The sequence below is a fragment of the Canis lupus genome, chromosome 10 (assembly GCF_048164855.1).
Source record: "Canis lupus baileyi chromosome 10, mCanLup2.hap1, whole genome shotgun sequence".
NCBI classification, from domain to species: Eukaryota; Metazoa; Chordata; class Mammalia; order Carnivora; family Canidae; genus Canis; species Canis lupus.
In genome coordinates, this window is record NC_132847.1 from 72,296,535 (window position 1) to 72,316,802 (window position 20,268).

Below are 20,268 nucleotides of genomic sequence, written 5' to 3' on the forward strand. Positions count from 1 at the left end.
GGGTCTATAGTCTATCATTCTACAAAATAGGTCCATGGGACCAAAAAAAGTGATGAATCCCTAGGAAAAAGAACAAATTAACACAAAGAGGGAGCCATTACCTAAATCTGCAAAGTAGACAATTCTAAAGAACATATGAGTCAATGTCTTCAACAAACAATGGCATGGGTGTAATAGGTGTGACTATTAACAGACCAAAGAACACCTAATATGACATGTAGACATTTTGATCCTTATTTAAAGATACCTACTAAAAAATAGATATATTTTGAAGCAGTTGAGGATGCTTGAATATGAACTCTTAGATGTGATAATGATGCTGAGAGATTATGCTGAAAAATAATTGTCTGTTAGAGATGCATACTGAGGTATTTAAAGGAGGAATGATAGGATATCTGGGATTTACTTTAAAAGACTTCAGCAACAACAAACAAATTGGGGGTGAGGGACAGCTGAAACAAAATCAGCAAACTAATGGCAACAATTATTGCAGGGTGATGGGTGCACAGGGATCCACTCTACCATTTTCTCTCCTTGCATATGTACTTTTCTCAATAAAACACAGAGAAAAGAGGGCTGCCAGAGGATTACACAAAATCGGTAAAGGCAATTATTGCTGGGGAGTAGAATGAGGAGTAATTTTTCACATCTACAGTATGTAATGTTTAGATGCTTTCTTCTAAGTGCATTTTCACTTGTATTATGTTTAAATTTTTCTTTTAAATAGCAATTAGAGGTTCCTACTTTTGTAAGAATAAATTAGAATAATGGTTAGCAGTGACATGAGATGGGGGAGGGGTTTGGGGAAAGGAGACTGTCTCTTTGTCTACCGCCACCCAGTCTTGCCGATATGGATCTATGAAGTGGACCATGGTAGACACCATAAAGAGAAAGGTGAAAGAAATCCCAGAGCTCTGATAACAGGAAATATGTAACAGGGTTGAGATGTGGGACTTTGTGGAAATAAGGCCCATGGGAAATTTTTCAGCAACCCTCATTTAACATTGGGTTGAGTTGAGGTTGATGGTGCTACACAGGGAATGTTCTCTGGGCAAGCCTTCAAATGCTACAGACATTTATCAAGCTCCAATTCAGTCAGTGTTTGATTACTGCCGACCTTGGACTATACGCACTAGTTGAAACTATTAGAAAGTGGATCTGGCCAATGCACAGAAATGTGTATGATATTAAAATAAGGTTTCAAAACTCTGAACCAGCTGTCTCCATATCAGTTCAAGAAAATTAAAAAAAAAAAATCCTCCCCGCACAATAACATGTATGCAGCCTTATTTGTGATGGTTAAATGTTCAACAAAGGCCTGTCAATCTGATAATGTTTCATGTAGCCAGTTTGACTATGAAGACTGGGGGAAAAACTGATCTCAAACATTTTCCTATATTAAGTAAATAGAAAAACTTGTATTTATTAGAAAAACATTTGTTGGATACCCAACTTGGTCATAAGTATGCATGAATATATTAAAGGAGAACCATGTAAATGTTTACACTTAGATGAATATAACCAACATAATGGTTATATTAAAGTGATGGAGAAAGTTGACTCCTTTTCTATGCTTTTTTATGCTGTATATTTAAATTGAATTCAAATATGTATTGAACATTACCACGTCCTGAGTGAAGGTCAGACTAAGAAATGCACGAGTATTGAGTATGGCATATGTAGATCAGAGTCAGTTTTGGCAGAAAGTAGACTAATGACAGATATAGAGATGGTGGATAGAGGGATACATAAACAGGATAAGAGATTGAAGAAGGAGAAAAGGAAAGAGTGGAAGACAAAAGGTAGGTGGGAGCGATGGAGCCTCTAAAATGGTCTGGAGTGATCTGCATGGCCTATTAGAATCTCTTCCACTTGAGTAACTTAATAATGAGTGCACTAAAGTAAACGTCACTACATGTCGGGCAACATCCTAAAATGTAAATGCTTAACTTCCAGTATCTCATTTTGAGTAACTTGCTTTCAACCAATAGAATATGGCAATAAGGGATGTCACTGCTGTGATTAGGTTACAAAACACTGACTTCTGCTTTGCTCAGACTCTCTCTTGCTTTGATGAAACAGGCTCTCAGGGAGTGGATCACATGTCAGGGAACTACTGGAAGTCTCTAGCCAAAAGGCAGCAAGAAACGGAGGCCGTCGGTCCAAAAACCCTTAAAGAGCTGAATCCTGCCATCAACTATGTAAATGATCTTGGAATTGGATCCTTTCCCCGTCAAACTTCCAGCTCTGGCTGACAGCTAATTGGAGTCCTATGAGAAACCATGAAGTAGAGGATCCACCTAAGCTGTGCTCAGATTCCTGACTCTCAGAGTCTGTGAAATAAGAAATGTATGTTGCTTTGTTGGTTTTGTTTCACGAACATAGGGGAAGGGAAGGAAGAAGTAGGATGAAAACAGAGAAGGAGGCAAACCATAAGAGACTCTTAGCTCTATGAAACAAATTGAAAGTTGCTGGAGGGGAGGAGGCTGGGTGGATGGGGTAACTGAGTGATGGGCATTAAGAAGGGCACTTTAAAAAAAAAGATTTTACTTATTTATTCATGAGAGACACAGAGAGAGAGGCAGAGACACAGGCAGAGGGAGAAGCAGGCTTCCTGTGGGGAGCCAGATGTGGGACTCGATTCCAGGACCTCAAGATCACGACCTGAGCCCAAGGCAGGTAGGTGCTCAACCACTGAGCCACCCAGGAGTCCCAAAGAGAGCACTGGGTGTTCTATGCAACTGATGAATCACTAAATTCTGCTCCTGAAACTGATAATATACCTTAACTAAATTAAGTTTAAATTAAAAAAAAATGAAAAGAAATGTGTGTTGTTTTAAACCACAACACTTTGGGGTAATTTATTATTCAGTTTAAACATAAGTAATAACAATAGATGGATATAATTTTATTATTTCATTTCATGGAAATTTTAGCAATTTTAAACCTCTAGACTCAAACAAACTTGGTTAGGAAGTATTGGTTTTAATTCCTTCCATTTTTCTCCCTTATACTCTATAAGCAAAAATTCCTCATCTGCCTCAGAATTCATTGCTAGCAAGAGGAAAAAAAGAAAAGATTTTGTCAAGAATAGTATAAATCACAGTAATGATAATAATGACAAGAGCTAACATTCACAGAACACTCTCTACCAGGCAGTGCTCTGAAAACTTGAGCTCTGTTAAGTCATCCAAAATTCACAATATTCTTTTTCCTCTCATTTGGCAGAGGTAGAAAGTAATGTACAGCAAAGGCTAAGTGAATTCTCCAAGGTTCTACAGCTTGTCAGTTGCAACAAGTTACCAAGCTTTGCCTCAAATCATCTTTTCATCTTTTCCTCACAATAACTTTCCAGGTCTTGGGTTTCCACAAGCCCTTTCCCTTCCTGCTACACAATTGTGGACTCAACAAGCAAACTAACTTCTTATTAATAATAATAAGTGCTGTAACATGGACATTACTACATGTCAGATAACATCCTAAAACGTGAAGGCTTAACATCTAATATCTCTCATTTTGCCCCTGCCCCCAATCCTGTGAGTTAGCTCCTATTATTCTCATCTTTAAGAAAAAAGAGAGAGAGAGGCTAAACTAGAAATCTTAGGAAATGGAGAAAATAGTGTGTATCTCACAGGGTGATGCTATTGGTTGAACTGTGTCCCCCCAAAAGATAGGTTGACATCCTGTACATCAGAATGTGACTTTATTTGGAAATAGGGTCCTTGTAGATGTAATTGGCTAAGATAACGGTCACACTTAATCTACTGTGACTGTTGCCCTTAAAAGAAAACACTGACACATCCATTGAGGAGAATGACGTGTGACGGTGGAGACACAGAGACAGAAACTGACCACGAGGAGATAGAGGCAGACACTGGAGTTGCTACCACAAGCCAAGGGATGCCTGTAGTGAGCAGGAGCTGGAAAAGGAAAGGAAGGATCCTCCTCCCTTAGAGACTTCAGAGAAAACCTGGTCACACTGATACCTTGATCTCAGACATCTCGCCTCCAGAACTGCGAAAGAAATAAATTTCTCCTGTGTTAAGCCACCCACTTTGTGATACTTTGTTATGACAGTCCTAGGAAACTGATCCAGGTAGCGCTTAACGTTAAGTGGGAAAAAAAAAAAAAAAAGGTTATGTTAAAATGCTGAATAAAGAGTATTTAAAGTACTCCACAAAGAGTATTTTTAAAAATGTCTATGTATGAGGAATGCTAATATTGTGCCAGAGTAGGCAAAGCCACGGAATTAAAATGAGTGCCTTTTTCCCAGGGTATTTATTTTACTCTGAGATTTTTGTGGGAAGAGTAGTAATTAATTTAACTGGTAAGTAGTTTAAACACTAAAAAAAAAAAAAAAAAAAAAGACAGTCAAACAAACCTTTTTTTTTTTTTTTTTTTTTTTTTTTAAGAGAAGAAAGGGTCTTTCGTCATTGTTCTTTAAAGGCATGCTTGTTCGACATCCCCAGACCTTAAGAGGCACATCACCAGGCTCCTCTCTGGGAGTGGGGAAACACGGGTATAAAAATACAATGAGTCCTGAATTGAGATGCTGGGTTCTGGGCGCTGGGAACTGTGGTTTTCAGCACACAGAGTGGTATCTCCCCATCTGGTCTGAGGAGAGGGTGTAAGTAGGATCTTAAGCTCGGGAAGAAGCTATTTGACAGTAACCTCCCATTCCCAACCTGCAAGACAGGGACTTGTGAGAAGTACCCAGGGTCCCTGTCCAGAAAGGTTTCTTGCCAGTCTGGTGAAACCGGCCACTCTGGGTCTCCAACATGAAAGAAATTCAGGGCAGAAGGCGATTCCTGCTGTTCTCTGGCAGTGCTGCTCAGAAGAGCTCATTACGTGTCACTGCCTTGACAGGCTCATGCTCCGTGGTCCTAGCGGCCAGGATTTGCCCCATATTCCTTCAGTTGCTAAACATCGTCATCTCTCCTCCTCTTTGGGTCCTTATAAACAAACCTTACTCAATAAAATAGATAACTGGTGTCATAAAATGTGAGTAGTCTTCGGATGGTGGTACGGAGCATGTCTGTGGGCCTACGTGGTCCAGGTACCTCGGCCCTCCCACTTCCTGGGAGGCTAAGGTAGCCGAGCTCTCTGGTCCTGCTGAATCTGATTCCTCTTTGTAAGATGAGGCTACCAATATCTATTTGAATCATTGCTGAGGGGATTAATTTTGACATGTGACACTATGAAGTGCATGGTATATTGCTGGTGTTCAAAAAAATGGTCCCCTCTCACTTAATTGACCCCTTTGAGTTATCTTGTAGCTAGAATAAGCGGAAATCAGACAGGAAATGCAATTTCCTTCAAGTCACATTTCTGAGTCTGACTCACTTACTCAGCAACTCTTCTGTGCTGGGCACTGTGCTAACAGAGGCAAGCATTCCTCCTCCCTTGGCCCTACAGGGTTCTGTTTGCACCCACTGGCTGGCTGCCAATTTTGAGCAAAATCTGCCCCAGGGCCCTTCAGTCCCCAGCCCAGCTGGGCTCCCTCTTTAGCCCACTCCTGACTCAACTTATTCCTGGTTGATCTAGTCAAATCCTGGCTGGTCATGGGCTGCAAATATATCCTTGAGGTCTAAATAGCCCCCAGAGGGACGCCAGGGTGGCTCCGTGGTGGAGCACCTGCCTTTGGCTCAGGACGTGACCCCAGGATCCTGGGATCTAGGCCCACATGGAGCTCCCCGCAGGACGCCTGCTTCTCCCTCTGCCTGCGTCCCTGCCTCTTTCTGTGTGTCTCTCATGAATGAGGAAATAAAATCTTTTTTTAAAAAAATATCAGTTTCTTTTCTTTTTTTTATTTATTTTTTATGTTTTTATTTATTTATGATAGTCACGCACAGAGAGAGAGAGAGAGAGGCAGAGACACAGGCAGAGGGAGAAGCAGGCTCCATGCACCAGGAGCCCGACATGGGATTCGATCCCCGGTCTCCAGGATCGCGCCCTGCGCCAAAGGCAGGCGCCAAACCGCTGCGCCACCCAGGGATCCCATAAAATATTTTTAAATACTAAAAAATAAATAAATAGCCCCCAGAGTTCTTTCAAGCATCTGGAGCCCCCAGGCCTGTTCAAAGTATGTCATAAGTATATCAATCCAGACCCTCATTGTCCTTAATATCTGAAATGCTGGGTGCTGGGGGGCTTCTGGAATCAGCAATCTGAAAAGTGTTAAGAATCACAATTAAAAAAAAATACTGTTAAGTGCAAACCACTATGTATTCATAATCTTAGCTAATCATCATAGCAAACCTTATCATCTCCATTTAGAAATAAGGAAATGGGCCACCGAGAGGTGAAACAAGATAATCAGGGTGGATTCTCATCTAATCTTAGGGTCCCAGGCTGGGCTTTAGCCTCCAGGCTTTGCTGCAGAACCACCTGAGCATGTGCTGCGTATCTAAACAGGGAGGTTATGGGAATTAAGGGACTGTGCATGGGAAGCGCTTAGCCTCGGCTGCACACTAAGTGCTCAAAGAGGATAGTTTGGCTCTTATTTCTGCTTGTTGTGTTACCCTTGTGCAGCGTCCCGGATCTAAGTGGGAGTTCCAGCTCGGGGCCAGGCTACCGCACCGCGCGGTCACCTGCAGGAGCAGGTGCTCGGCCTGGCACTACGGAAGGGCCCACAGGTGCTCAGCGGCCCTAGGCCTGAGGCCTCCCACCGGGTCGCCCTGTGCACCGCCCCCCCCACCCCCACGCCGGGAGCAGAATGGGTTTGGGTCCGGGGAGCTTCGGTGTGCAGGGGCAGCAGGTGCAAAGCGGGTCCCGTCTTCCCCCCCGCCCCCCGCTGTAGCCTCCCCGCGGAGCAGGTTAGAGACGCCTGACCCAGCGCTGCGGCCATCCCACCACCTTGCACGGAGGCTGCGGTGCATCCCAGGAACCGAAGCCGGCCTTTCGAGGCGAGTCCAGGCTCTGCGGCCGCCCCCCGGGGGCTCTGTCCCCCTCCCCCCCCCCCCCGCACGTGCGGCCACTGGTCACACAGGCCCCCCTGCTCTCCCCAGGTGCTGCCCGCGGCCAAGGCCCTGCGGAGGCCGGCTCCTGGACCGGGACCTCAGCGGCCAGCGCAGCGCTTCACACACGCTGAGGGGCCCGGGCAGGCTGCTCTAGCCTCAGTTTCGCAGTCCGCACAACGGGGGCACAGAGCTGCGAGCCGCGGCCCAAGGTTCCCCCCACCCGGGTTGCAGCCGCTGGGCCGCGGAGGCTCGGGCCCGCGCGACTACAAGTCCCAGCATGCCCCGGGGCGGGGCGCGCTGACGGACAGGCGGCTCTGCGAATTAGCGGCCGCCAAGGGGCGCCCGGCGGCGCGTGCGCAGTGAGCGACGGGCGGGCGGGTGGGCTGGCGGCGGTGGACGCGTCGGGGCCGCGGGCGGTCAGGTAAGGGGCGGGCGGGGGGGCGGGAGGGAGGTCGCGGCCGGAGGTGGGGCGGGGGGGGCTGGCGTGCGGCGGCTGGACACGCCCGACCGGCCGGGTCTGGGGGCGGGATCGGAGGGGCAGGACCGGCTGGGGCTGGGGGTGGGGGTGGGGCCGCGGGGGCAGAGGAGCTCGGAGGGGATGCGGCCCCGGACCCCGCGGTGCAGCATCTGGGCGGCCCCAGGTAACGTGGGCCCAGAGCACCGGGCGGTGCAGCGGCCGGAGCCGGGAGCCGGGAGCTGGGAGGGCCCCGGGGGCATCGGGGTGCAGAGCCTCGGAAACAGGAGGGGTCTGCGATCCGGGGTGCTGCACCCCGGGAGGCCCGAGGGAATCCGGGGCCCGACCTGAGGTCGCAGAGGGCGGGGCCTGGGGCTCTGCGATTGCCCCGGGGGCGGGGGGGCGTCTCCAGGTGGGATGGGGGACATCAGGGCTGGGTTCTCGGGGCGCCCGGGGAGGCGGCGCCCTGTTAGCCTGGAGGGACCTGGCTGCGGTCGCGGGAGGGCAGAGGCGGGGCTGGAGGCTGCGGAGCGGCGGGCACGGCCTACGGGGTCTGCACCGGGGGGATTCGGGGCACCGGAGCCCAGAGTCGGAGAGGGTGAAGGCCGGATCCTCTCCGGGAGGGTCGAGGGCCAGGGTGGAGGGCGCTCCCTGGGCTGCAGACTGAGAGGCTCTGGGCGCCTCGGGCTGCAGAGGGAGTTTCCCCAGGAGCCTGCACGGGAAGCAGGCAACACTGGCGCCCCAAGGACCTAGGGATGATGCATGCGCCGGGTTGGAGTGTATGAAGTTTAGCAGAGCTCAGGGGATGCTGCAGGCCTGGGAGGAGCAGGCGGCGGGTCCGGTCAGGTCCGCGAGGTCGAGGAGGCCGTGGAGCAGCAAACCACCCAAGGTCATGTGCCCCAGCACCCCTTGGCCTGTGCCTCCAAGCCGTGAGAGCAGACCACAGGCGACCTCCAAGGGATGGGTGGAACTAGATCGCAGGCCTTGTTTTCTTGATCACTTATGTAAGGTGACTGAATCGATCCGAGGTAGGGTCCATCACAACCTGACTGCCCCGGAGGCTGTAGCCCTGTGAGTGAGGGGTCTGGGGAGGACACAGAGAAGGGGAACGCTGAGTACTTAGCCTGGCTCCAAGGTCTAGGAGGGGTCCCCCCCAGGGGACACTTGGCAATGTCGGGAGACCTCTTCCCGTTGTCACAGTTGGAGTACAGGGGACTACCAGCCTCTCATAGGCGGAAACCAAGGATACTGCTAAACATTCTAAGGTGCATGGACACCCCCCCTCCCTTTCCTTCTCCCTCCCCACAACAAAGAATTATCTGGCTGTCAACAGTGCCAGAGCTGCAGAACACTCCCGAGGAGTCAGATATCCTGGATTCAGATCCTGCCTCTATCCCTTCTTGGCTGTGCGATCTTGAACGAGTTACTTAGCCTCCCTGTTCCCTGGCTCTTCACCTGTCAAATGGAGTTAAGAGCAGGACTGCGCCGTAGATTATCGTGAAGACCCAGGTGAAGTAAATCAGAGCGGTTGGTGTCTGGCGCCCGGCGAGCACTCAGGTTTTAGTAGTTTTGATGTTTATATCTCCTTTGTGACTCGCGTTTCCATCACAGCACTCCTAAGCAGGCCCTACTGTGTCTAGTTTTATACGTAAGGAAGCTGAGGCTTAGGAAGTGGCGTGGTTAGGGTTGCCTAGCTTAGGGATGCAGAGCTAGGCTCATATTCAGATTCTCCGTAATCCTGGATATTCCCTGTTTCTTTGTGTTTCTTCTTGCTGGGGTCTGCTCCGTCTTACTGTCCCAGCCCATTCCCCTCTAATGAAAGGATTGCCCAGTGAGTATCGCTGAGTATCAAACTGAACTCTAAAGGGGACAGAACTCTCTCATTACGCAGGGAGTAACCCTGGACTTTGTTCTTGATTTGCTCTTAGACCAGGACCAGTGAGCAGATACGGGGAGGAGCCTGAGGTTAGGATGAAGTGCCGGAGACTGAAGGGTGAGGTGTAGAGGCCCTGGCTTTCAGCAGGGACTAAAACTGAAGGCAGTCCTACTCTGGAAGATAACCCCTGCTTCCAAAGGACCGCTTGGGCCTCTCTCCCCTGCGACAGAACAGCATTCGCGCTGTCTGCTCCAGGACTAGCCACAGCATTGCTGAAGGCGGTTCAAAACATAGTAGGACCGCATCGGAAAGCAAGAGACCTAGCTGGGGTATCCATACACACCACTTTAGGGAAACTATGTCACGGTGATGGATTCACCCTGGGAATTAGAGGCTTGAAGTCCAAAATCCCTCCAACTGCAGCTAATTTACCAGGCGACCTTGGACAGATACTTCTGATCAGCCTCAGTCTATTAAAAATAAGAATAACAATCATTTATTGTTTATTATGCACATTAACTCTGTTAATCCTGCCAGTGATCCTGCCAACAGTGTAGATGTTATTCCGTATTTTGCAGGTGAGAAAACGAATAGGCTAAATGCTTTACTCGAGGCTACACAGCAAGGGGCAAAGTGGGGCTGTGAGCCCAGTTTGACTCCGAGGTACTATTATAGTAGTTTTATTAGAAAGGCTTTTCCAACACTTACAGCCCACACACCTATGTCTGGAGAATTTGGTAGTTAGGTTTACGAAGCCCTTTAAGTAGATCACTGTCCCTGCACACTGACGTGCTGCCTCTGTGACCCTCCCTCTGGGTTTTTTTTTTTTTTTTTTCTTTTTGGTATAAGAAACAATTCGATTTAAAAAATCATTCCTAGGAGCCTTTACCACCATCCTCAACCAGACTGCCTAGATAGTAGTAGCCTATCTAGATAATAGTAGCCTCATCAGTTACGGGAACAGTAACACACTTTTTGAGCCCGTGTGGTTTTACGGCTGGGAGTTGACACACCTGGATTTGAATCTCAGGTCTACCACCTACTAGCTTTGAGACCTTAGATTACTTTTCTCTGAACTTTGGTTTCCTTATTCATAAAGAGGAATTAACACATATTTCACATAGTTATTATGAGAATAGGAGATACTGTAATAAAAGCTGCCTGACAATCAAAAAGTGATAGTTTTATGAGAGGTAGCAATTATAAGAGGAAGGCATTGCTAGAAAGGAACTAAGGGTTGCTTTGCCAAGTTTCAGTGCCCCTAAGCTGCCCCCACCAGTCTCTCCAAATTCCCATCTCCTCTTGTACCTTTCCCGGGCTCTGCTTCCTGCTCCTTTCATCAGAAGCTCATGATTAAGTGAACATGTGTTATATGTAGATAAAAGAACTGGAAGAGAGGTGGGTGGGTGGGTGGAGATGAGTTGAAGGTCCTCTGAAAAAGGACTGTTGGCTTTTCCCCTTGTCCTAGATTCTCTTGAGTCGCTTTGGCAGCACCGATACTACGCAAATGTTTGTGGAAGATGCAAGGGAACCTTTCCAGCTCCTGCAGTTTTAGAAGACAGAGAACAGACAAATGTCTTTCCAGCAAACTCTATTATTGATTTAACCTGTCCTTGACATATTTTATTTAGCTAAGGTTTCCTTTTCCACAAACATTTCCTTCTGGGTTGTATGTCTCAGACCATACAGCTCCAGGGGTCATGTCTGTGTTTCCCTATAAGCTTCTACTTGTTGGCTTTTTCTGAGCTGTTTACAGGTAACCTTAAATGCCCTGAGTCAACTCCAAACCCTCTTCCACACAGAGTAGGTGAGTGTCACTTGGGGCCCTCACAGACTCTGCCAGGCACTGGATTACCATTCCATTCAAATGCAAGAGGACCAAACACAGTTCAGAAAGGTAAAGGGTTGCAAAACCCCCTGTCAAACCCAAGGAGTGTGTCAGTGGTAGGATGGGCCTTCATGCCTTGTGAAAGAAAATGTACTAGTACTATTTTACATGGTTTCTACTTTTTAGGTAAAGAGCTCTATTCATGTTTGGTTTCGTTCAAAATTATATCCCTAGGGTTTGTATGGGGCTCGATTCATAGGTGCTCAGTAAAGATTCATGTAATTAATCGCTGAGGGCTCTTCAGTGATGCTGATGGCCTAAGCCCTCAAGAGGCTGAGGAGGTATGACCTTTGGTCATCGCTAGTCTTTTGATCCTGAGACCAGGTAAAGCTCTCTAGTGAAGGCTCAGAATTTTTATTTTTGGAATTTACAGATCTGATATCTTGGGTACAGGATGCCTTTTGAAAAGTGCCTCTTTCTTCTCATTGGCTGGGTGGTGGCTTCCACTACAGTGTCACATCCTGCACAGTTAACTGTATGCCTCCTTTGGTGCTGTACTAAGTGTGTTATACACATAAGCCCATTTAACCTTTACAGTAACCTGGTGTAACCTGGTGAGGGAGATTCTGTGTTAAAACCCTCTTTCTTAGATAAACTGAGAACTAGAGAGGTTAGTTAACTTGTCCAGGTGTCCACAGTAAGCAGTAGAGCCAGGATACACATCCAAAAAGCCTGATCCCTGAGCCCGCTTTCTTCATCCGTAGGATACTGGTCACTCCCAGGGCCTGTCTTTTAGTCCTAGTTCTGACATGCGATTAATGAGTTCTTGATCTCTCCGTTTACTCATCTATTTTATTCTTTGAGCTCTCTACTAATTCTAGCATTCGATATTTAGTCCCTGCTAGGAGGAGCTTATTTTCTGGAGAAGAGAGGTTGTGAATTCATTTGCCCATCAGTTTCTAGCACGGATACCTAGTGTCCTCAATCACGTTCTTCCAAAGCTGGCTTGTCCTTTTATTGATCTTTATGTGCTTTTATCTGCCAGGAGGGGGTTTTCATCCCTTGGAAAATGTAGTTTGTAAACTGGTTAAACTAGTTTTGCTAAAAAATTAGTGCTTTGTTAAAACTAGTACTAGTTGTTATTATTGTTAATACTGTTGCTGATTGTTACTAAAATTATGATAAATAACAGTTTTTCGTTCCACACCTGCCTTTTACCAGACTAGGCACTTGATATGCATTATCCCAAGGTTCTTACTTTTTGTAAAGTAAGACGTAGGTTTAGCGAGGTTAAATAACTTGCCTGTTATCTCACAACTTGTAAATGGCTGTGCTGATTTGATCCCAGTTGTGATTTCAAGGTTCATGGGTTTTGTTTTTTTGTTTTTGTTTTCTCTGCTATCCTGGTTATTTAAATCATGGACTGGGGAAAGTCTGGGGCTAGATCAGGTTAGGGTATGACTATAGAATTTTCCTGAGTCTTATCGCAGCTGAAGCAAACACAGCTCAAGGGGTACGTTCTTATCTGGAGCTGAAGAGCTGGGCTAGTAGTAGTAAGGGATGTGCAGTAATCCTGAGATCGGAGCAGTGAGGTGAGAGGTCAAAAGTTGAGAGTACAAAGTGTGCAACAGGAAACACGTTCAAGGTATCATGAAGGTAGACAAGATACAAGTAACATGTTGGTTCATTCTGATTGGTTTTACATGACAGAATGGGCAGCTAACAAAGAGCCTTGGGATAAGACAATTCCTGTCACTCCTCTAGTCCTTTCAGGGGAACTGAGTTCGAATTGGCTTCCCATCTGAATCATTCTCAGTATTAACAGTAACGGCTAGACCAATGTTTCTGCAGGAGAGGGAATGTACCTGCCTGTCACACAGCTCTCTATCAGGCTAGGATCCTGCTGAAGGCAGCATTCACAGGTCATAGACCTGGGAGACGTAGCTCAGGCTTTTCCAAGTCTGAGGCTTCATACCTGATGCTTCCGTGATGGGAACTCATGTTTTCCTGGCAAGGCAAGCCCGCTTTAAAGTAGGAATCCTTGACATTCTCTTCTGCCTCGGAGAGCCCAGTGAAGCTGCAGATAGCTGAGATAATTTGGGATATGGATGTGGGCATAGTAAATTCATTTTTCAAAGTGGATGGCTTAGAAAGGGAGGCAAGAGGCTTTTTAACTGAAGGAGGTGGTATGATATTCCAGAAAGCTGGGGAAAGAATTTGCTAGTATTTTTACAAGTTGGCAGACTTGTTTCATTAGCTGATCTGCAGTGCCAGCTTTGGGAAGAACAGATGTCCCTTGCATTGTAAGGTAACATGCTCTGGATCTAAACACCAAATGTTGCCCTCAGTCTGTTGTGCCAGATGATGGAAGAAGGAGCTGAAGCTATTGGTTTAGAACTAAAGTTTGCATGGATTCTGAGTTGAGGTTTCTATCAGTTTTTCTATACTACTGTGCCCAGACCGATGGCATTTAAGAATTCAGTAGTAAGTTTCACATATTCACATGACAACCTCTAAGAGAGGTTCCTGATATATGATAGTGTTTTATTTTGTGGAGACATGGGTTTGAGTCGGAATGGGTTGCAAGGCCGGTGCAGGAGAATGGGTCGCCCAGCTAATAAGTCAGTGTTGCCAACCGACTCCATTGGAGCTAAATCTCTTTACAATAGTATTGTTCTTTCTTATTTGTGGAGAAAATTGTTACAAGGCAGCATTTTTCAAAGTTCTCATTTCTAGAGAACAGTTGTGAAAAAATGTTACATGACGGGGGTGGGGGGGTGGGGGGTGGAACAAAACCCAAACTGGAAGTAATTCTGAGTTAAAGGTATTTGTACTCCAGGATTACACCACGTTTGAACTTTGTGACCTTGAGCCAGTTTTTCTGAGCCTTAGTTTCCTCGTCTTGAAATAAGATGATAAAAATAGTACCTACTTTATAGGGTCATTATGAGGATTAAATGAGATTAAGTACACGAAACATCTAGTGTGGTATCTAGCACATGGAAGGTACTAGATGTACGCTGTATCCCTTCCAGTAGAAGAGAAGTGGGATTGACTTTGGATAAATTATGTGTGTCTGCTATTGAATATTTGTCAGATTGCCATGCAAAGCTAAATATGGGGAAGTTCCATTATCTGAATCTCTGCATAGACTCCCCTTCCTCTGTATGCGTGGAGAAAAGAGTTGATGACATTTGCAAAGCTTTTCTCACCTTGCTGCATTATCCTTAAACCAAGCTAACTTGCCCTCCTTTTCTCCTTGATGGCTGACCATCTGCATTATCAGGAGACTGCAGGGACACAGCTGTAGAATTTGCACTTAAGAAGGGCTGCAATTTATCCCTGTGCCTCACCTTGCGAGGCCTATTCATTCTAATTTGGGGTATAAAATGACAGTGACAGAAGTCTGCAGAGCGCTGAGATCTCTGTTCTGTTTCATGAGCATATGTGGATCAAGGTGGGTGGGAGCATTCATGGCTCGTACTTTGTGAAGTAGGGGGTGTTCCAGGCCAAAAATAAATTGTCTTGATAAGGCAGTACTGGTTTTTAAATCATTGGGTTTGAGTCTTTGGCTGTCTTGCTACACCACTTCCCCAATTTATCTACTCATCTTGGTGATTATAATTCTGTAATATGGCTCAAATGCATCTTTCCATTTCCACCACCTGCTCCCTGGTTCAGGCTCCCCATCACCTCCCCAAGGCAGTTTTGCAGCTGTTTTCCAAACTAGTTTCTCTGCCTTTTCACCTACTCCATTCAAGCCTTGATCCTATTAGTTCTATGCTTCAAAACGTGTTGCTTCCCTGTGCCCATCAAAATGAAATCTAAAGGTCGCATTTTGGCTCCGAGGATTTCTTACAATCATCTCATAGTCAAACCAGTTACTCTGATCTCCCTAAATTCTCCCACAATTTTAACCTAAGAATGAGGGAAAAGAGAACTAAAATCTACCTAAGACTTTCGGTACTAAGCCAAAACTTAGAAGTTTACACACTACCTATATTATCCCATTTAATCTCTGCACTGACCTTGTGGAGGCAGTATTATTATTTCATTTTGCAGATGGAAACCTATAGAGGCTCCATGTTCTCTGTTCTCTTCCTAATACCCTGAAGCTCTTGCTCTTTCCCTTGTTTTCTTACCTTTGTTAAGACTGTCCTTGTCTGGTACTTCCTTTCCCCCTGGTCTCCACATATCCAGGACCATATCCAGTGCCATCCTGCACCCCCAGAAAATGCTGTTGCCCTTCAAATTAGAGTGTCTCTTAGCCTCCATCAAATTGAGTTTGTATCTTATTTATGATACTGTTTTATGCCTTGGCTATTGTTTACCTACATGTCTTGTCTCCTTTACTGAAGTTTGAGCATCTGTCAGGCAGGATTTGTGTCTTGATAACTTAGTGTGGTACAGTACATGGCGCCCAGCCTTAGTTGGGTGGACCAGTGAGTAGATGGGAGGATAGAAAATGAAAAAATACATGCATTTCCTGATCTAATGTTCTACCGAATACCTAAAGCTAATCATAATTTTCTGTTTCCCTACTGTATGCTTCCGAGGACCCCAAAGGTGACACGGTAAACTCTCTAGAACATGATAAAAGAGACTCTGTGCTTTTGTTCACATAGTTCTCTTTGCTTAAAATACCTTTACCCCTCAAGGCCTTGTTTCTTTCCAGACATATATCAGAAGTGTCACTGCTTCTGGGGAGCCCTCTCCAGTTCCTCCAGGAACTGTCACACTATCCTCTATGCCCCTGTGGAATTTTCTGTATCATCCTTTCCTGTATGTAATTTTCTTACGCTTTTCTCCTAATATAAATTGAGTTGTAGACCTCACTAAAAACTGGCATTTTTCAACCATACTGCTTACCATGGGCTATATGAAGTACATCACGTTCATCATGCTCTTTAACCCTTTTGAAAACTATATAAAGTAGATAACAATCACTACTTCAACTTCATAGATGTGTGACGGGAAACTGAGCTTTGTGAGGGTTCGGTTACTTCCTTACGGTCACACAGCTAAGCATCAGAGAATCCAGACCCTGATTTCTTACCCACTGTGTAATGCTTTGTCTGTTTTACTTCCTTGTGTATCACCATCACCTAGCAGAGCAGACTTCCATAAATTTTTGTGAAGTCAGTGGCTGAATGAGTGATAACCATTCTCTAAATGTTTCTTGAGTGAATTAGCTCATACAGGCAGTGGAATAATGTCTTCTTATTCTTGTTAGCAGGATTTGACCCTCTGGAGCATGAATACCAAGCTATTCAGTTCTGGGCTGTGTTAGCAGGCCCCTCAAGGGAAGTGCAATGGCCACCGCGGCAGCAGCAGCGTCTCACCTGAACCTGGACGCCCTCCGGGAAGTGCTGGAATGCCCCATCTGCATGGAGTCCTTCACAGAGGAGCAGTTGCGGCCCAAGCTCCTGCACTGTGGCCATACCATCTGCCGCCAGTGCCTGGAGAAGCTCCTGGCCAGTAGCATCAATGGTGTCCGCTGTCCCTTTTGCAGCAAGATTACCCGCATCACCAGCCTCACCCAGCTGACAGACAACCTGACGGTGCTGAAGATCATTGACACCGCTGGGCTGAGTGAGGCTGTGGGGCTGCTCATGTGCCGGTCCTGTGGGCGGCGGCTGCCCAGGCAGTTCTGCAGGAGCTGCGGTGTGGTGCTGTGTGAGCCCTGTCGGGAGGCGGACCACCAGCCCCCCAGCCACTGTACACTCCCTGTCAAAGAGGCAGCTGAGGAGCGGCGTCAGGACTTCGGAGAGAAGCTGGCCCGTCTGCGGGAGCTGATGGGGGAGCTGCAGCGGCGGAAGGTGGCCTTGGAAGGGGTCTCCAAGGACCTTCAGGCAAGGTATAAAGCGGTTCTCCAGGAGTATGGGCACGAGGAGCGCAGGGTCCAGGAAGAGCTGGCTCGCTCTCGCAAGTTCTTCACAGGCTCTTTGGCTGAGGTTGAGAAGTCCAACAGCCAAGTGGTAGAGGAGCAGAGTTACCTGCTTAACATTGCAGAGGTGCAGGCGGTGTCTCGCTGTGACTACTTCCTGGCCAAGATCAAGCAGGCCGATGTAGCACTACTGGAGGAGACAGCGGATGAGGAGGAGCCGGAGCTCACGGCCAGCCTGCCCCGGGAGCTCACCCTACAGGATGTGGAGCTGCTTAAGGTGGGCCATGTCGGCCCCCTCCAAATCGGGCAGGCTGTTAAAAAGCCCCGGACAGTCAACATGGAAGATTCCTGGGCCATGGAGGCTGCAGCCTCTGCTGCCTCTACCTCCGTTACGTTCAGAGAGATGGACATGAGCCCCGAGGAAGTGGCTGCCAGCCCCCGGGCCTCACCTGCTAAGCAGCGGGGTGCCGAGCCAGCCGCCAATATGCAGCAGTGCCTCTTCCTCAAGAAGATGGGGGCCAAGGGCAGCACTCCAGGCATGTTCAACCTTCCGGTCAGTCTCTACGTGACCAGTCAAGGCGAGGTGCTGGTTGCTGACCGGGGCAACTACCGTATACAAGTCTTTACTCGGAAAGGCTTTTTGAAGGAGATCCGCCGCAGCCCTAGTGGCATCGACAGCTTCGTGCTGAGCTTCCTTGGCGCCGATCTGCCCAATCTCACTCCTCTCTCAGTGGCCATGAACTGCCAAGGACTGATCGGTGTAACCGACAGCTATGACAACTCCCTCAAGGTGTATACCCTGGATGGCCACTGCGTGGCCTGTCACAGGAGCCAGCTGAGCAAACCCTGGGGCATCACGGCCCTTCCGTCCGGCCAGTTTGTGGTAACTGACGTGGAGGGCGGAAAGCTCTGGTGCTTCACCGTTGACCGAGGAGCAGGGGTGGTCAAATACAGCTGCCTCTGTAGCGCCGTGCGGCCCAAGTTTGTCACCTGTGACGCGGAGGGCACCGTCTACTTCACCCAGGGCTTGGGCCTCAATCTGGAGAATCGGCAGAATGAGCACCACCTGGAGGGCGGCTTCTCCATCGGCTCCGTGGGCCCCGATGGCCAGCTGGGTCGCCAGATCAGCCACTTCTTCTCAGAGAATGAGGATTTCCGCTGCATCGCCGGCATGTGTGTGGATGCTCGTGGTGACCTCATCGTGGCTGACAGTAGTCGAAAGGAAATTCTCCACTTTCCCAAGGGTGGGGGCTATAGCGTCCTCATTCGAGAGGGGCTCACGTGTCCGGTGGGCATCGCCCTCACTCCTAAAGGGCAGCTCCTGGTCTTGGACTGTTGGGATCACTGCATCAAGATTTACAGCTACCATCTGAGAAGATACTCTACCCCTTAGGGGATAAGAGAGAACAATTTCTTCTGCTTCCCAGCCAGCCTCCTTCCCCTTATCCCTCGGTTATTAGTGATACTGTAGAGTGCACTGGGCCTGTGTCTTTATTCCCGCTGGCTAGTCCTAGAATTTTAGAAGCTGTCTTTTAGTGGGTGGGTTTTTTTTTGTTGTTGTTGCTGTTGTTTTGCATTATTTCCCTCCTAAATTTAGAGTTTGAACAGATGTATTTCCCCAAACAGGACATCTGATATGGGGTTAGCTGAAGTTTGATTAGAACTTAGGCACTTCTGAGGCTTCAGTAGAGAGCCTTTTGCCCCCGTGTTTGGAATTTGCCCTTGTACTGAATCCTTGTTGATTTCCCTCTTTTGGCTTGGCTAACCCTGGTCTCGTATTTCCCTCTTACTATAATGCACTTCATACGTGACACTTTCTCTTCGATTCTGCTGCATTTAGTGTGCAAGCTCCAGTGGGATCTGCTCCGCCTTTCGTTTTAGACATCATATCCCTGTGGCATGATGTCGCCGGTCTCTCGTCACCTTTATCAGAGTGGAAGCTCATTCATTCAGTGCCATCAAGGGAGACCTGCAGTCCTTTTGGGAAGCAGTCCGTCTTGGTTCTGGGGGTTTTGTGCCATCTTGGATCGGTCTCTAATTGCAGATGTGACAGAGAATGGATTGACCCTAGTTGGTTGATGTTGAAGACTTTAGCCTGGAAAGTGCTTGCCTTTTCCAGCAGCGTATAGATTGGAATTATTTCAAAGCACAGAACGATGCGAATAAACGAAAACAAATGCTATAACCTAGTCAGTTAATACTCTTGGATAGTTTCTAGAGCTCATCGTTTTTCATATTACCTCTCTCCACTGGCCTCTGCCAAGAGTTGTCTGCAGAACTGCGCAACACAGGCCAGGGTCCACCAAGTGGGGAGGTGGACACATCTCATTTTCATTAGAACTGTTCGGTCTTTATTCTGTATTTTCCTCAAGTGACTGCCTAATACTTGGTTTTGAGATTTATTTCCATTTCTCCATCAAGAATTAAATAATTGATAACTGTTTCTTCATCGCTGGTGTTCATGTCTTTTAATTAAATATGGGATTTGGGAGATGAGAGGGATAAGTTGTACCAGGCTGTTTCGCCTCCGTATCTGACACTGCAGTCTTTGAGACCATTAAGGACCTACCCCCAATCAAAATTCAGCCTAAGGCACCATTAGGTAAAGAATTCCAAAGTTTACTCCGACACACACGTGTACAGAATCACCCCCCAAGGTCTACAGAGTCACCAACGTCCTGTTAGAAATTGAGCCTCCGCCATTTTATATCTTTGTCATTAGAGTTCAAAAAAGGAAGAAGCCTTGTCTTTTGAAAAAAAAAAAAGACCAGAAGGGGGTGAGGGAATTTGTGACAAGGATCCTCAGGCTCGGTTTTTACTGAGCAACAGAGTTTTGCTCTGTAGATGCAGGGCTGATGGCAAGCCAAAGAGCCATCACCCTGCTTTTTAAAGAAACCAGATTTGCTAAGCTGGGCTACTCAAAATTGTTTTGTTTTTTTGGTGGTAGCATTTTTTTTTTTTTTCGGCTTCTGTTGTAATAGCTGCCAAAGAATAGGAAAGGAAATAATTGGTGCGATGTCAAGCTAGTTTGTCTTGCACGTTACACCTGGAGAAAGCCCCATGTTCTGATTATGAAATTGCCTCCCAATTTCCAAAGATTGTATAATTGAGAGGAAATTGATCCAATTAAAAGTGCATCACAAATAACTCCACTAGTTATTAGAGCCACTTTATCTGATAGCACCTGGCAGGAGGAGATCTGTCTTTGCTGTCAGTGAGGGGGGCTTGCTAAGGTAGTAACATTGGTCGAGGCCTTTGGCACAC

General features: G+C 47.1%; 2 protein-coding genes across 12 annotated transcripts in view; one reads left to right on the forward strand and one right to left on the reverse strand.

Moving 5' to 3' along the window:
* Positions 1-20,268, reverse strand: part of ASTN2 (astrotactin 2) — an 851,085-nt gene that overhangs the window by 196,908 nt on the left and 633,909 nt on the right. The gene's annotated exons all lie outside the window — the stretch shown is intronic.
* On the forward strand, positions 7,329-19,453 carry TRIM32 (tripartite motif containing 32). Of its 5 annotated transcripts, none has more exons than XM_072842542.1 (2): positions 7,329-7,380; positions 16,354-19,453. In XM_072842542.1, exon 2 carries the CDS (start codon positions 16,430-16,432, stop codon positions 18,395-18,397), a length of 1,968 nt encoding a protein of 655 aa, XP_072698643.1. In that variant the 5' UTR covers positions 7,329-7,380; positions 16,354-16,429; the 3' UTR covers positions 18,398-19,453. The 5 variants fall into 5 exon arrangements, with proteins under 5 accessions (XP_072698643.1, XP_072698644.1, XP_072698645.1 ...); XM_072842543.1 differs by having other exon boundaries at positions 7,337-7,380; positions 16,351-19,453; XM_072842544.1 differs by lacking the exon at positions 7,329-7,380 and adding an exon at positions 7,502-7,600.

Coding starts and splice junctions, on each gene's coding strand:
- TRIM32 (XM_072842542.1), top strand. CDS start 16,430: ATGGCCACCGCGGCAGCAGCAGCGTCTCACCTGAACCTGGACGCCCTC.